This window comes from Babesia microti, chromosome III (assembly GCF_000691945.2).
Source record: "Babesia microti strain RI chromosome III, complete genome".
NCBI classification, from domain to species: domain Eukaryota; phylum Apicomplexa; class Aconoidasida; order Piroplasmida; family Babesiidae; genus Babesia; species Babesia microti.
In genome coordinates this window covers 1,441,830-1,456,909 of record NC_027207.2, presented here as the reverse complement: position 1 = coordinate 1,456,909, position 15,080 = coordinate 1,441,830, and the positions used below count along the sequence as shown (strand labels likewise).

The following is a 15,080-nucleotide window of genomic DNA, read 5'->3' as shown; positions in this document are numbered from 1 at the left end:
GTATTACTTAAATTGAATTTTATCACTATTACTATCAATGATTAATACTATTCACTAATATGCAATCGTTAGTGCATGTGTAGTAATTATCAAGGCGTTTCTAAGGTATAAATGTACGGACTCAAAGTTGTTCCGCAATTTTTTTCAAATTTAACCCAAAGGTTAGCCTGTCAACAGCAAGATCTACGGCTGAAAGGTATACCTCATTCACCGTACTATCTTGATGTATATCATTGGCAATCTTCAGATATGGTAGTATACATGGAATTAAGCAATAAGGTTTGAATATTTCAAATACGGGATCAGTCAAACCAATTTGATCCGGTTGCGATATCTTGTGCTTGAGTATAGATGGTAATATGCCACAAATAGCGACAATGTTTCCTTCACTTAGAGACTTTTTAAGACGCAAAACGAGTGTAACAAATGCGCTGTATTTGGGGTTTGGATCTTGGGAATCATTAAATAACCTAAATAAAGTAACACATACCTAAGTGTAACGTTGTAACCTATATCTATGTTATCTGCATAAATATCAAGTATTTCATATAACATCCGCATAGTGTTATTTACATCTATAGACATTGATTCTATATTTTCAGTAACTAGAAGTGCCATTTCCAACAGATTAATGAGAACCAAGTGCAGGGTCATTGTTTCGTTGTTAAAATCGGCGGTTCTAGAGGAAATTGAATAGACACAAGTCAGTAATTCATCTGGAAAATGCTGTCTCGTGATAAGAAGATATCTGATTACTTGTGTTATCTTGTCTATGTAGAATAGGTGAAAATCTACACGGAATAATCCATACTTCAATAGTCTTACAAATGAAGGTATTAGATTCAACCAATCATCATTCTGATTACAAACCATTTGCTGCATTATATGCACCAGCCTTTCGATCAAAACACAACAACAGTTGCTGAAACATTGGGATACAGCATCCAATATTCTATTGAAACAGCTAATAGAAATGTGGGAGCTTAGGGAACAAATTGTATAGACAAAATCCTTAATATCTCTTTGACAATAAGTTTCATAAACATTGCTGTTGGACAGCACCTTTTCCAACGTGTGTAGGGAGACTGCATTCAAAATTGAATTATAATTAGAAATTATATATGTGGACGCATCGTGGTAATTTAAGTTTGTTAAAGTGTCGATTATCTTTGATGACTTAAAAAAAATAACATCTGACTTGATTGATACTATCAAATTCTCCATATAACCGAACCATAAATCCAAATAATCACATCCATTCGCCTTAACAATTGCCTTAGATTGGCCGATACTACCATTCGTAAACAAGCTTCTATTATTAATGGTAACTAAATGGATGAGAGAGATGATGATTACATAGTTGTCAGAAGCTAATGTACATTTAGATTTTAAAATTTTCAAGGCTACTTCGCTGATTTTTGTGCAATTAGGTGAATCTTTGGCCTCTACATACTCAATTGCCCTATTTATAAAGTGTTCAATTGTCTGAATATAGATGCATGTATCCGTGTATTGTTTATATTCGTTTAAATATTCGATGATATCAGCGAAAACAGAAACCTCACACCTGGAAGCAATAAGGTCAATAAATTGGCTTAAAATGCGATATTTCTCTTCAAATTCAACCGCCTTCATCACTTCCAGGGTCTCATGCACACACACATTAAATAATGACTCCTGATCCACCAAATCATCATTATCCTTGGCAACATTAATTACTTTGTTCCATTCAAAAAAAAACATAGGCAATAAAAATTGAAATAATTTCCAGTAAGTAACCATTGTAGTGGTTAGAGATCTAATAGAACATATCTTTATGGCAATTGAACTTTCCATTGAAAGCTTTATTAATGATTGTAAAACATGCCACCAATGCTGTTCATTAGTTATACCATCTTTACCAATCAAATCCGCAATTTTCCAGATTATGCCTACAAGTCTAAAGCCTTCGTTATCCCCAAGTATGCAACAATCCTGGTTATCTTTGATGCAGAAATTCTTGCAGCAATTACCTATACACTCGAATAAACTGACTATCGTAGATTGAATATCAAAATCTCCGTTATCAACAATTTGTTCTAGCATCTGTATCACCTTATCACAATTTCCAGCTTTATCAGAGGCTACACTAGTTGTTTTTGCTAACGTAAGAATGATATAATGCCAATCATCAGTACCCAAAAAGTTCATTTTTTCATCTAGACACTTGTTCAGAGTATCTATCACACCAGACGAAAAATGCAGCTTGAACAGCTTCTCCCAGTCATCTATATTTAACAATGGCGTATCGGTAGATTGTTGAATTTTTGTGTTTATTTCATCAAAATATTTTAATGTGGCATAGTGGTAAAATTTATCATCCTTAATATTAAGTAATTTGAGCGATTCAATTATATCATCCAGTGATCCTGATTTCACCAAGTATAGATATATTTCAATTCCAAATTTTTTCCTGAACAAATTAGTGGATTTTAGACAATCATTCAAAATGTCAATAATGTTGGGCCTTAACACATGATTTCCCAGTGCAGCAACAAATTGATTTATTACCTTGCCCACCTGCAGTTCGTCAATCAAACTATGTAGTATTTCAATTGTTGGATCGCCATTATAAGTGCCGACAATATTGTAAATCACTCGTATTAGTGTCCTAATGGGCATTTCCAACAATTTTTCATTGTAAACATCAATTTGCTTGAAAATATTGTATACGCAATCCAAAGGATAAATTGAAACTACATCGTACAATGCGCGATTGCAAACGAACTCCATTATAAACTGCTTATCATCACTTATACCATATAGAAGATTTAGTGAAGAATATACTAGTTTTGTCGACTGTTCTGATGACAAAAAAATCTGGAAAATTGGCTTGCCGTTATGCAGTGTCACTGATTCTCTTTGATGTTTTAACATTATGGATATTATTCCCTGCAAGCAAATTATACATGTATATTTGTTTGTATCCAAAGGTTCCAATTTACCGTTACTTAACAACCTAGATAAATTGATACAAGTGTCATTAATTTCTTCAACTGCTTGTAACACATCTGCTGATGATATTGATAGGTCCGAAACACTATATTTCATATTAAACAATTTGTTAGTGAAATGGTTAAGCAATTTTGTTGTTTCGCTATTTTCAGCTTTTAATCTAGGGTGATTAGATACCAATAAACATATTAGCAATAAGACAACAGATACATTGCCGTGAGATTTGTTGCATAAACTGATTACTTGAGTTACAAAATCCTGTGTGATATTAGGAAGTATTTCAAATATACCATTTGCCATTAAAATATATTTGGACATAACCTTTGAATCATAAATTAGGTATTCAACCTGAAATAGGATGTCAATTAGCACCTTATTAACATTCGGATCATTTTTAATGCATTCTAAGCTCAAATTATTAGAAATTAGTAAAATAAAATCCAATGCCTTCGGTGTAGTTAATTCAGCAAATAGAACGTCTTTCTTAGCAATCAGATTTATAAAATCAGATAGCAATGTATGTAGAATTATTTCACATTCTGATGAATGATATATCGCATTTATATGTTCATTAAAGAGTTGATTAAATTTGTTTTCATCACACAATTTATCCAATTTAATTGTATAAAGCGATGTTAGTTGTAGTAGTAAATTTTCAAGTGCTGCTGTGACAATTTCATTTGTTTTAGGACCATCCATTTTTTTACCAATCAGACAAAGGAGATTGAAAGATTGCTGAAATAGGTTATTATCATGGTATATTAATGAATTTGGTGAAGAAAGAGATAGAATAATTTGCATTAGTTTTAACAGCAATTCTGAATCATTATTAGATTCCGTAAAGATCTTTTTAAGTAAATTTAGAATGCAATTGATGGAATGTGTGTTTATACTGACAAATTTGGCAAGTATCATAAGCTTGTCTAAAGACTTTAACACTAACTTGACGGTAATCTTACAAGTGGTCAAATTGTAAAGTTGAGATAATGAGTTAATTAACTCTTGTAACACTAATTGCCGTTCAGATTGAGAGATTTTAATCGCTATGGAAGTGACATTTACAATTTCATATGAACGTTGGACATATGATTCGTTTTCCGAAGATTTGCCAATGAAGCTGGAGATTTCTTTGAAAGAAGATATGATATCGTCAATATATACGTCATAATTCTTCTTCAAATCGCTCATTTCGCAGTTAGAGATTTATTTTTATCACATTCCTTATAAACAATATACTGATAATGAGCTGTGATAGCACTATACCTTGATGGTTTTAGCTGAGCTTGGCTCCCAGATAAATGGAGCCCTGAGGAAGCTCTATTGTGCCACTGTTATCGATAATACAGTGAGTTACTTCTTATTTAGATTATCGATGAAGTTATTAAGGATATCGTAAGGTCATTGTTAATGGCCGATGTTAACGTTAAGTATGTAAGACAACTTCAAGATAATGTCAAGAAGGCAATTTACCAAGGCAATGAAATTGTTGGCGCAAATAGGCGCAAACTTATCCAAAAAGTAACATTACTATTATTTAGACAATATTTTCAGAAATAGTTAATCTCATGACCGCTAAAAATGAGGCTTATGTGCCAAAGAAAGGAAAGAGAAATGTTATAATGTTTGTTGGATTGCAGGGTGCAGGCAAAACAACTACGTGTACAAAATATGGCCATTACTACCAACGAAAAGGCATGTAATTTGTGAACTAGGTTGGAGGACTGGCTTAATTTGCGCTGATACATTCCGTGCTGGTGCTTTTGATCAGTTAAAACAAAACGCTACTAAGGCTAAAATTCCTTTTTATGGAAGGTAAACATATGGGTAAATTAGTTATACTGAGGCCAACCCCGTAAAGGTGGCAAGGGATGGCGTTGATAAATTTAAGAGTGAAAAATATGATTTGATAATTGTTGACACATCAGGGAGGCATAAACAACAGGAATCATTGCTTGAGGAAATGAAGCAAATTGCTACTGCAGTGGTATATATTTTTCATTCTATTTATTCAATATTTGTTTATATGTATTTAACTCATGTATCACTCATTATACGTATAACCATACATGTTGTATAATCAGTTAATTACATTTATAATTTTCGTTAATTAAATTAATACTATAATCATTAAATGTATTATATAATTTTTGTATTACACGAAATCACATTTATTGTGAATTTATTAATAGTTATCTATTATCAACAAATATAATTTTTCCATCAATTATTATACCATTTTTACTAATATAACTTCCTTATATAGACAATTTACATAATAAAACGCAATTATTTATCACAAATTTGTGTTTATTCAGTGGATATCAATGAAATACAATATATAATGTTTCTATCAATCTTGAATTGTTATGAAATAATCGTGTATCATGCCTATATAAAGTAGCTTCATTACAGAGTGCATTTATATTATTAAATATCTTATTTACGTGACTTAGGAACCTGATGATATCGTATTCGTATTGGATAGTCATATTGGACAGGCTTGCTACGATCAAGCATTAGCCTTTTGCAAGGCTGTAAACGTCGGAAGTGTCATTATCACAAAATTAGACGGGCATGCTAAAGGCGGCGGGGCAATATCTGCGGTTTCTGCCACAAATTCACCCATAATCTTTATTGGCACTGGAGAGCATTTTGACGATTTCGAACCCTTTGATCCCCAATCATTCGTATCTCGTCTACTAGGTATATAAACTAAATTGATACAGGATTTGGAGATATAAATGGATTGATTAATACGTTTAAGGAAGTGGTTGAGAATAACGGCAATAATGAATCTATTGAAAGGATATCTAAGGGAAAATTTAGTTTGAGAGACATGTATGACCAGTTTCAGGTACACAGGTTCCTTAGTATATTTGAAATCATTCAATATTGAAAATTTAAACAATTTTTATTATTATTTAAAAATCATATAGAACGTATTGAAGATGGGTCCTATGGGACAAGTCATGTCAATGATACCCGGTATATCATCTAATATTATTGGAAAAGGCCAAGAGCAGGAGGGTGTGGCCAGGATTAAGAGATTCATGGTTATTATGGATTCTATGACAGACGAAGAACTTGATTGTGAAAAACAAATAACAGACTCCAGATCCATGAGAATCGCAAGAGGTTCTGGTTGTACTATATTTGAGATTAAGGCACTTATTGAGCAGCACAAGTTGTAAGTCATCGCTTAAAAATATGAATAATGTATCGATATTTTTGATATCCTTGCCAAATTTCCGTGCCAGAATTGTGTATATATAATATTATTGAATATCATATATAATATTTTATCAATAATATGTATTAAATAATATAATTTTATTTTATATAACTGAGTATTTGTTATATAAAATATTTAAATAAGTGATATAACTAGTGTATATTATTATTGGGTAATGGAAGTATTTTATCAAAAAATTCCAAATTGGATGTAATTTAGATTGCACAAGATGGTGGGAAAGATGGGAAAGATGGGTCTAAATAAGGAATCTGCCATGCAAAGCGTGATGAGGAATCCGCAACAAATAGTATCAAGGATGCAAAACATGATAGACCCTAGGCTGCTGAAACAAATGGGGGGTGCGTCCAATCTTGTAAATATAATTAAGGAGGTATGCTGAGGTGTTATATAGTTCTCCCAAAGAGAAGATTTGCAGGCCCTCATGAAGCAGCAACGTAAGCGGTGACTGGACCTTTTTCAATTTTCGTTAACCAAGCACTAGCGTTGATGTCATTACTTACAATCATCATTGAAATCTTTTGCACCGTTAGATTTTGCGATAGGGAAGAATTTTACAACGATTAGGCGTTGATTTGCTACAGAAGAAGCCAGCTTACTTTTCACGGTGAAAGGCTTACCAGCATTGTGCAACAGTGAATATATTTTATCTAGCCTTAGTACCAATGGATTTTCTGTGCTATATGCCAAATTCATAGATTTATCCTTAGCTGCGCCAGCCAATTTACCCGCATTTTTAACAATATTCCTTTCCGAATCTGTGTGAATTTTAGTGGGATATAAGTCCCTAGTCTCGACCTTAGTAGTTTTCTTAATGGAGCTGGGACCGCCCTTAGTAACCAGGGCAATTTCAACTCTATAACCATTGATTAGAAAATTGCGGGCCTGGTTGATCTTTCGTTCAAAATCTGTGTCTGAACACATATTAGATATGTGCACTTGTTTGAGTTTTAGACATGGGTCGAACATAAAATCCAAGGCATTTTCATTGTCACCCTTATCTCTAGTGTAGACACTGCTGAACGTTTCCAATGTATCTATGACGCATATTGGTGGATTAGCCTTGGGCTTAAATAGAATTAGTGATTGATTATGCGATTTAGCCCTGTCAATGGCTTCATTGAGCGTAAAGTCCCCTAGGAACTTGCGATCTTTCAACACCCTAACGGTGTCAAAGGGGATTGAATCGTTGACAATTAGTTTCTAAATGATCTCATTCATACGTTTAAATGTTGTGGCAGTTTAAGTGATATCTTAAGTAGTGCTTGGGTCAAGAACATATCATACAGGTGATATGATATTCTGCCACATAATAAATAATCAGATATGCTAGGTAATATAGTGTTAAAATTCTAACTTTGTCTATACAAAAATTAAATACAAAATTTGTAGACGCGCTTCGTGAATAGTTGCAAATGAATTTTCACTGTGTATATTTGGCTCGAAAATATGACTATGGCAGATCTTGGGGAGTGGGAATCAACATGGACTTTTCTTTTGCGATCACCAAATCCCTCCAAGAAACATTAAATATTTTGCAAAATAGATCATCTCCTGGTGATAGTAAATCCCTAATCTTGTACTCCTGGTTAAGTTTGTAATATGCCGTTAAATGGTTACTCAAATCCTTTGGCAGTTTCAAAGCTTTGTCCAAAGTTTCATCTTCAACCAACGTACCGTATGAGTGATGAAGGCCTGTACAAAAGAGATACTTGTATACTTTGTCAAACTTGTTCTGGTAGTGAAGATTCATTAGGCAGTAGTGTCTAGGCATGATTCTATCTCGAAGAGAAAATGATAGATATTGAGGGTACTCCAGAAGTTCATCAATTGTTTTGCCCATGATTCGGCGTATGTAATATATTTTTGGCCTTATCGACCTAGGGATATTGGATGTAAGAAGATATGGAAGTTTTTTTATTAGATAAAATACATCCTTGTAAGTAAAGTCACGATCACTATCGTATATGGCGTTTACATGATTTTTGTAGTCCCCGCATGTGAATATGCTAGGGTATCTAATACCTAAAGCCAATATTTCTTTGTACGAAAACCCCATTACTTCATGCAAATTTCTGATACAATTGATCAATGTCCTAGTACGGCGTAAACCCAATAGTGGATTTTTCAGCAGCATTTTCCTAATATCCGCCTTAGACCAATTGTTTACATTTATGTTATCATCCTCATTAGCCAAATCGTTGATGCCGAATGTGTAATTGTTACTATATATGGGCTTAGCTGCAACCTTTTGTCTCCGCACGCATTTCAGCATCTTACCCATATTGCCTAAAAAATCGACACTGGTGGCACAATCATATCTGTTTATGCTACAAGAAGTGTTGTAATGCTTGTCATTAGGGAAATGTTTGTCAAAGTCATTAAGAGCAGTTCCTACATGTTTTACTCCCTTTGTTGTATGAATGTATAAGGATTCCGCTGAGTTAAGCCATCTTGACAATGCACTTGGTGTATCAGGCGTGGATATTGGCCATTTATCTCTGTACGGTTCGGACTTTGATCTCCTCCTCTTCCACATGAATTTTGGTGCTATCATTTGCTTCCTACCTATCATAGCATAAATTGAAGGCACATTTATGCACTTTGGGGGGTTGGGTAGATCTTCCCATAGTTTGTAATCATCATTTTGAAGATTTAGATTGGCCCTGCCAAATGCGATTAAAAAATTTACGGTATTTTTGAAGTTTTTCGGGGCCATGAGAAATTCCTGCGATGCAATCAACAATTGCATCACGTCAGTATTTGTCAGACCTAGTATATTATCCAATCTAAGTGCCTCACATCTTCGCTTAAGTATTTCTCTGTCTGCATTTAGCAATATTAACACATTGGAATAATAACCCGAGTTATCGTAACCCACCACTTTCTTCTTGTACACAGGTTTATTCAATTCATTTGTGGCTTCATTTTTTGTTTTAATTTCACTACCATCATGAATGTCATTTCCATTAGTTTCAATACCTTTATTATTGGATTTAATTATATCAGGAATGTTAATTGTAGTGTCAGGTTCAGAGTTAAGATTCATCAGGGAATTGTCTGATTTTAGGGGCTCAAAATCTGAAACTGGAGGATCTTTCCAATATTCTCCAGTTTCAAATTCAGATCCTTCATTAATCCTATTACAAACATTCTTATCATGCATATATTTCATCCATCTATAAGTTTTAAGTTCCCTCACAGAGGGACATTTGATCAAAATATCAAAAAAATCTGGACAGTTTTCCCTTGAATGTATAGAATCCAGTTTATTGATTACACAATTAGTGATATCTACATTTTGTAGCATATCAGCTTTAAAATCGAATATATCGTATAGTGCATTGTCAGAACATCTACCGAGCTTTTTCGCTCTAGGACTTATTGTATCAAACTCAGTAGGAGGATATTCATTTTTGTTCGATTCTATATTTTGACCGAAAAATAAGTTTCTTGCTATAAGGTTTGGGGATTTTTTACCGAATGATATGTGGTCATTCTTCACAAAACAAATTGACATATAGAGAAACAGGTTTAACACAAAGTAGATGTATAAACACCTCCATTTGTACATCACAGTCAAATAATGTATAATTATTCAACATTAGGTAGTATGTGATGACCCATAATCAGTGGTGATTGTGTAGACGTTATCGTGCTGCTTTTATGAACATACCTCATTATACCACCCATACTCATATTGTCTCAACTAGATTCATTAGAAAAGCTATAAAAACCATCAATAGTTCATTCCTTGAGTTATTACAACTGCCAATCACAGATCTAGTAAATGTAGCAACTGATAATACATCGGTTACAGCGTTATTGCTGGATAAAATTACACTTATTCGTCAATTAAACTCCAAAATAACTAGTGAAAATGTCAAGTCGCACAAAAATATCAACATTAGATACGAAAAAGCATTAAACCTTAGACTACGCACCCTTGTTTCGTTATTCAACCCTGAACAATCATGTAAATTTTCACTAAAAATCAACCAAGTAGGTTAATCGTCATACAGGACGAATTATTTCTTAGTAATATCGCAAATAAAATATTAAATGACAAAAATTCCGCTTTAATCCACCACTTATCAATGTTGACTTCAATTGTATATACAAACAAATTGAATGCCGATGATTTTGTGTTTGGCTGCAAAACTAAATTACAAGCTTTGGAAGATAGTTTTATTACAAAAATCTACACTATTATTCATACAAATGTATATCTTGATCTTTACCATCTGACTTATTGTCTATCTTTATTCTCCGTTTATTACGGTCAATACAAATCAAAATTGTCAAACAATAATGGTGAATTACCATTATTCTCACCTTATTTATCTATATTTAAACAAAATAAGCAATTGTCATTAATTACTGATGAATTATCTTCTGAAAATGCAAATTTTGATAATCCAGTTAATTTAAATGGTCACAGGCCAAATATTGATATAATACATTCTATCCTAGAAAAAATATCGGATAAACTACTTTCAAGTGACAATTTAAGCGCCGAAATAATAAGTTTGTCGTTAGAATCTATTGCAAATATTTACACTATTGATAACAAAGGCCTATCCAATGTCAATAATCTGTTACAGGTGAATGCTTATTTATTCAGAAATTGTTACATACACCAATTGAAAGATATTTAATTTCAAATTATGATAGGCTATCCGACATTAATATCAATACTGGAATACAAAATCCATCCATCCTGTCACAATCATTATACGGAATTTATATGACTGGAAATTTTAATTCCCCGCTCTTTAATCAAATAGTCAATTCATTAACAGAAGATATATTGAAGAAAGTCAAGTTCAATAACCCTATTGAATTATTTAGAACATCATTTTCTCTTATCGTCAGTAATCAAATCTCCAAGTAATTACTGTCTTATCCAGAGGATATATTTCAAAATGGTTACTAAAGGAAATTGTTCGTTTGTCTAGTGAAGCTGTTAAGTATCCGTCGCAATTTTTATTCCTACTAACTGTAAGAAACTGTTCAATCTTAGGGTCTATCGTTAAGTCCAAATCTGTCACTGATGGAAAGTGAAAGGAATATCGGTTCGTCCATCTCCTTCGACAAATCAATCTATGAAAGGGCAGAAGCAGAGTTAAAACTGTTAGAGACAGGCGAACTATCGTTCACTTCTGACATTTTGTCAATGAAACATCTGTTCTCGCTAGCTGAATCTCTTATACCTACTTTGAATAATTCTGAATTTGTGCAAATATTACATTCATTTTGCTCCACAAAATTACATCATCCAAGATTAGTAAAGATAAAGTTGTATTCTGAAGGCTTAAAAAGATTGCCTATGTTGCCAGTAGAGGCAATTCCTCAGCTTTTAAGATCTTCTATTTGGTTGCTATCAGCAAAGTCTGATGATACAATGAGATTAGCTTACGCTGTAACTGATAGGCTTTTAGGCGAGTTGGTCAAGGGTTGTATCAGTTCATTTGTAATTAGTGAATCTTTGGTACTGCTGGATAAATGTAGTATATATTCAAAGGAATTGGCAATTGTTGCCTGTATTGCCTTTTCTAGAAGAAATTACCAGGATGTAAGTAATCTCTTATTCAGTTAGATGATTTAAATTTCAACTTCACAGCCAAACTGTTACACTATTTATCCAGCAGCAGCATTACACCCTCAATTAAGACAAGCGGGGAGTTGAAGGAGACAGAATTGGAAATTACCAGAGATTTTTTGTTTAACAAATCCATTTACATCATCAAACAATGTTTGCTGAAATATAATAATAATAATTTAATCAATACGAATGATAATAATGTGATTACTGATTATGGGACGGTTGACAATAAAATTTTTAACCCAAATATTACTGGCGATATCACACTAGATAGTGTAACAAGCATATTACATTCCGCGCATATCAAGGGAGAGGTGACTAGATTTGCGGAACTAACAATTTTGAGTGTTAATTTGGTGGGTAGACGGTTAACATAGGTTAATAGTAATGTTGTAACCGGAGCCACTGGTGATTCGCTGAGAGGCTACACCAAGGTGCTAAGTGCAATGTGTGGAAGGGAGTATAAATTTAAGATAAATGACGGAATTTATGATGTTTTCCAATGTGAAAATTGATAAAAAATTGGTTTAATTGTACATTATAAACGGCTAACAAGCACATATTAGTATACGGTACCACAGCAGTTTATTAGATATGTAATTGAATAAATTATTATATATGCCACAAAAATAACAAAAATATATAAAAATGAATTTTGTAATGTAATGAAATAATAAATACTAATGATCAATAATTTATGAGGATGCAGATGCGACAAATTATATGAATATTTAATATAACTACACAATTTGAAACCATGTATATTATAGATTGAAGAATAGGCAAATATGCAAATAATTTAGATTAATACAATAAATCTGAATAATACATAATAAAACATTGAAATAAATCCCAGTGCCAACGAAACTAAATATAGTGTGTAGTGTAGTTTTGATGGATTATGGATGAAGATTACTTCACTATAGACATAAGCGGACACGAATATAATTCTAATTTCAAATCTGATTCAGACAGCTCCTATTCTCTATCTTCAGAATCGCTCACTTCGCAACCAATTCAAGATAATGATCCTTGCAAAATTGACGAGGTTAAATTGAATGAGGATGTTATAACACTGAATCATAATTTTACTAGTGATGATGATGATTTTATCAAACATTTGAGGAATCACATATACAATTCAATTGGTTCCGAAACCTTTTGTCAAACATCACATTTCTCTGGTAACAACTACTGTATTACATTTTGTAAAAATGGATTGACAAATAAATTGAACGAAATGTCATTTTTGTTAAGAAATAATTGCGGTAAATCATACCCAAGGATTTTGCGCTACAAAAAAGTGCCTTTGTCAAAACACATTACTCAATGTGCAAAAAGATACTATACAAATATACCAGATTTGACGACTTCCAAAAATTGCCCTGAACCAATTATGGACTTTACCCATTGTCTATCATCATTGTACCTTTTGCCTAAAGAAATGTGCACTGGTTGTGGGAGAAGGGATTGTCGCAAAACATGGCATAGCAATAAACTTTGTGATTTCTACCCTTGCGACAATTGCGGCCAATTAAAACATCACAAATGCAGGCACTTACACGAATTAACGTCAAGAAGGAGTCAGAAAATCCCTGATTTACCATCTAATTTTAGGGACTACTTAGCTAGTTCACTCAAGTGTCTAATTTGCGGGAGAATTGGTCATGCAAATTGTGCCACAAATACCACAATTGTTTCAAATAGTAATTCCCAGTGTATAAATGCGGCACAAAAGTTCATTAATAAACAAAGAAATCATTATGGTGATAATAAGAATTACCACAAACAAAAACCCCATCATACGCCTACGAATAAACGATAATTCACATTTTAAAGACACATTTCGTATAACAGTCAATTATAAATTTCATTCAATATTATTAGATTATTTAAAATTTACTTTAAATGCATTTAAAAATAAAATTTCACATTATATCCTCAAAATATACAGACATACATGTATGCGGTTCTTATTGAACGTAAATAATTAACAATGTAAATTGTATATTAATAATGATTATAAATAACAAATATTGTTATATATACACCAAAGTATTAAATAAATAATTGTATAATTCTAAAGATTTACAATTTAATATTTAATACGATTTTAAATGAATAATTATTGACATTAAATTAATTAATCAAAAAAATGTTGACAAAGTCCATTTATAATGTTACGCGTACTTATCAATGTTATAAACAGCAATGTGTATTATGTATAAAAATTAATAAATACCAGTTACATAATCAATTAACATTATATTTACTATCTAATGCTGCACGACTTGCCTTTTAAAACTAAATATAACATATACAGCATGTAGATTCTACATATTGAAACGAATTTAAACGCTAAGCGGTGGCAATTAATATACAGCTGTATCCATACCCATTATTTGCACTCGGTTGAGCAATAGATAGTTATTATACAAAACAAAACGTCAAATGATTAGCAACACGAATATTAGAAATGAGCTAAGACAGGTAAGATAGAATACAAGTCTTAGAAGCGATGGATCCTTGGTACGTAAAAACCCAGCCATGCGATCAACCAAAGAATCTAAAAATGAACTATTCACATTCAATTTCTCATCCAAATTGGCCAACATATCCTTTTGGCTATAGACCTCCTTGTTTACCGCGGACGCGAGTGATTTTATTCCTTCAATTGAAATTCCAAGTTCAGCCAATTCTGCCTCCTGTATCTAAATAAATCACAATCATACGGCATTTGCAGTTGCTTGCAATGTAGATTGGGATCCTGTCTTAATGAGTGTAGAAATTATGAGAGACATTACTAATTTGATAATGATTATCAAATAAACAATATATGTAACATACCTGATTAGAGTATGAATTGGTAGAAGAAATAGCCTCCCTTGCACTTTTATATGTGTGCCTATTAATTGCTCCCCTCAGCTTAGATTCCAACTCGTCGAGGATGGATTGCCACTTGTCCACGATCGGCTTCGATATCCTAGAGTCTACACGGGCATTAGCCATAACATTTGATACATTCTGCACAGCTGTAGATGCAGATACTAACTCTTCTTCAATTTGTTGATTGTTATAAACGTCTCTTCTGTGTAATATTTGACATACGAATCAAAGTGACCAAGTTGCAATGTCATGAGCTTTCGTATAGTGCGTCTAGCATTTCTAAGTTAAAATTTTGCTACTCTACAGCCGTATCAAACGATTTCTCGAGATCTACATCCATAACTA

The 15,080-nt window shown here is 32.8% G+C and overlaps 7 protein-coding genes across 7 annotated transcripts; 3 read left to right on the top strand and 4 right to left on the bottom strand.

Moving 5' to 3' along the window:
* Positions 122-4,182, bottom strand: BMR1_03g04045 (hypothetical protein; the record flags this gene model as incomplete). Its single annotated transcript, XM_012793966.1, has 2 exons — positions 122-470; positions 491-4,182. The coding sequence occupies 2 exons, from the start codon at positions 4,180-4,182 to the stop codon at positions 122-124; spliced, it is 4,041 nt and encodes a 1,346-aa protein (XP_012649420.1).
* BMR1_03g04040 (signal recognition particle subunit SRP54) lies at positions 4,262-6,692 on the top strand (the record flags this gene model as incomplete). The annotated part of the gene is made up of 10 exons (XM_012793965.1): positions 4,262-4,339; positions 4,360-4,512; positions 4,533-4,690; positions 4,714-4,806; positions 4,828-4,975; positions 5,448-5,697; positions 5,721-5,848; positions 5,931-6,181; positions 6,446-6,617; positions 6,639-6,692. 10 exons carry the CDS (start codon positions 4,262-4,264, stop codon positions 6,690-6,692), a joined length of 1,485 nt encoding a protein of 494 aa, XP_012649419.1.
* BMR1_03g04023 (conserved Plasmodium protein, unknown function) lies at positions 6,740-7,524 on the bottom strand (the record flags this gene model as incomplete). Its single annotated transcript, XM_012793964.2, has 2 exons — positions 6,740-7,447; positions 7,468-7,524. 2 exons carry the CDS (start codon positions 7,522-7,524, stop codon positions 6,740-6,742), a joined length of 765 nt encoding a protein of 254 aa, XP_012649418.2.
* BMR1_03g04022 (hypothetical protein) lies at positions 7,698-9,818 on the bottom strand (the record flags this gene model as incomplete). The annotated part of the gene is made up of 1 exon (XM_021482223.1): positions 7,698-9,818. The coding sequence occupies one exon, from the start codon at positions 9,816-9,818 to the stop codon at positions 7,698-7,700; it is 2,121 nt and encodes a 706-aa protein (XP_021338768.1).
* Positions 9,911-12,364, top strand: BMR1_03g04021 (hypothetical protein; the record flags this gene model as incomplete). Its single annotated transcript, XM_021482222.1, has 7 exons — positions 9,911-10,246; positions 10,267-10,848; positions 10,869-11,134; positions 11,155-11,245; positions 11,268-11,819; positions 11,840-12,205; positions 12,227-12,364. The coding sequence occupies 7 exons, from the start codon at positions 9,911-9,913 to the stop codon at positions 12,362-12,364; spliced, it is 2,331 nt and encodes a 776-aa protein (XP_021338767.1).
* On the top strand, positions 12,751-13,674 carry BMR1_03g04020 (hypothetical protein; the record flags this gene model as incomplete). The annotated part of the gene is made up of 1 exon (XM_012793961.1): positions 12,751-13,674. One exon carries the CDS (start codon positions 12,751-12,753, stop codon positions 13,672-13,674), a length of 924 nt encoding a protein of 307 aa, XP_012649415.1.
* Positions 14,297-15,075, bottom strand: BMR1_03g04012 (SNARE protein, putative (BET1); the record flags this gene model as incomplete). The annotated part of the gene is made up of 5 exons (XM_021482221.1): positions 14,297-14,560; positions 14,582-14,620; positions 14,697-14,934; positions 14,958-15,014; positions 15,035-15,075. The coding sequence occupies 5 exons, from the start codon at positions 15,073-15,075 to the stop codon at positions 14,297-14,299; spliced, it is 639 nt and encodes a 212-aa protein (XP_021338766.1).
* Between the last annotated feature and the right edge of the window lie 5 nt (positions 15,076-15,080).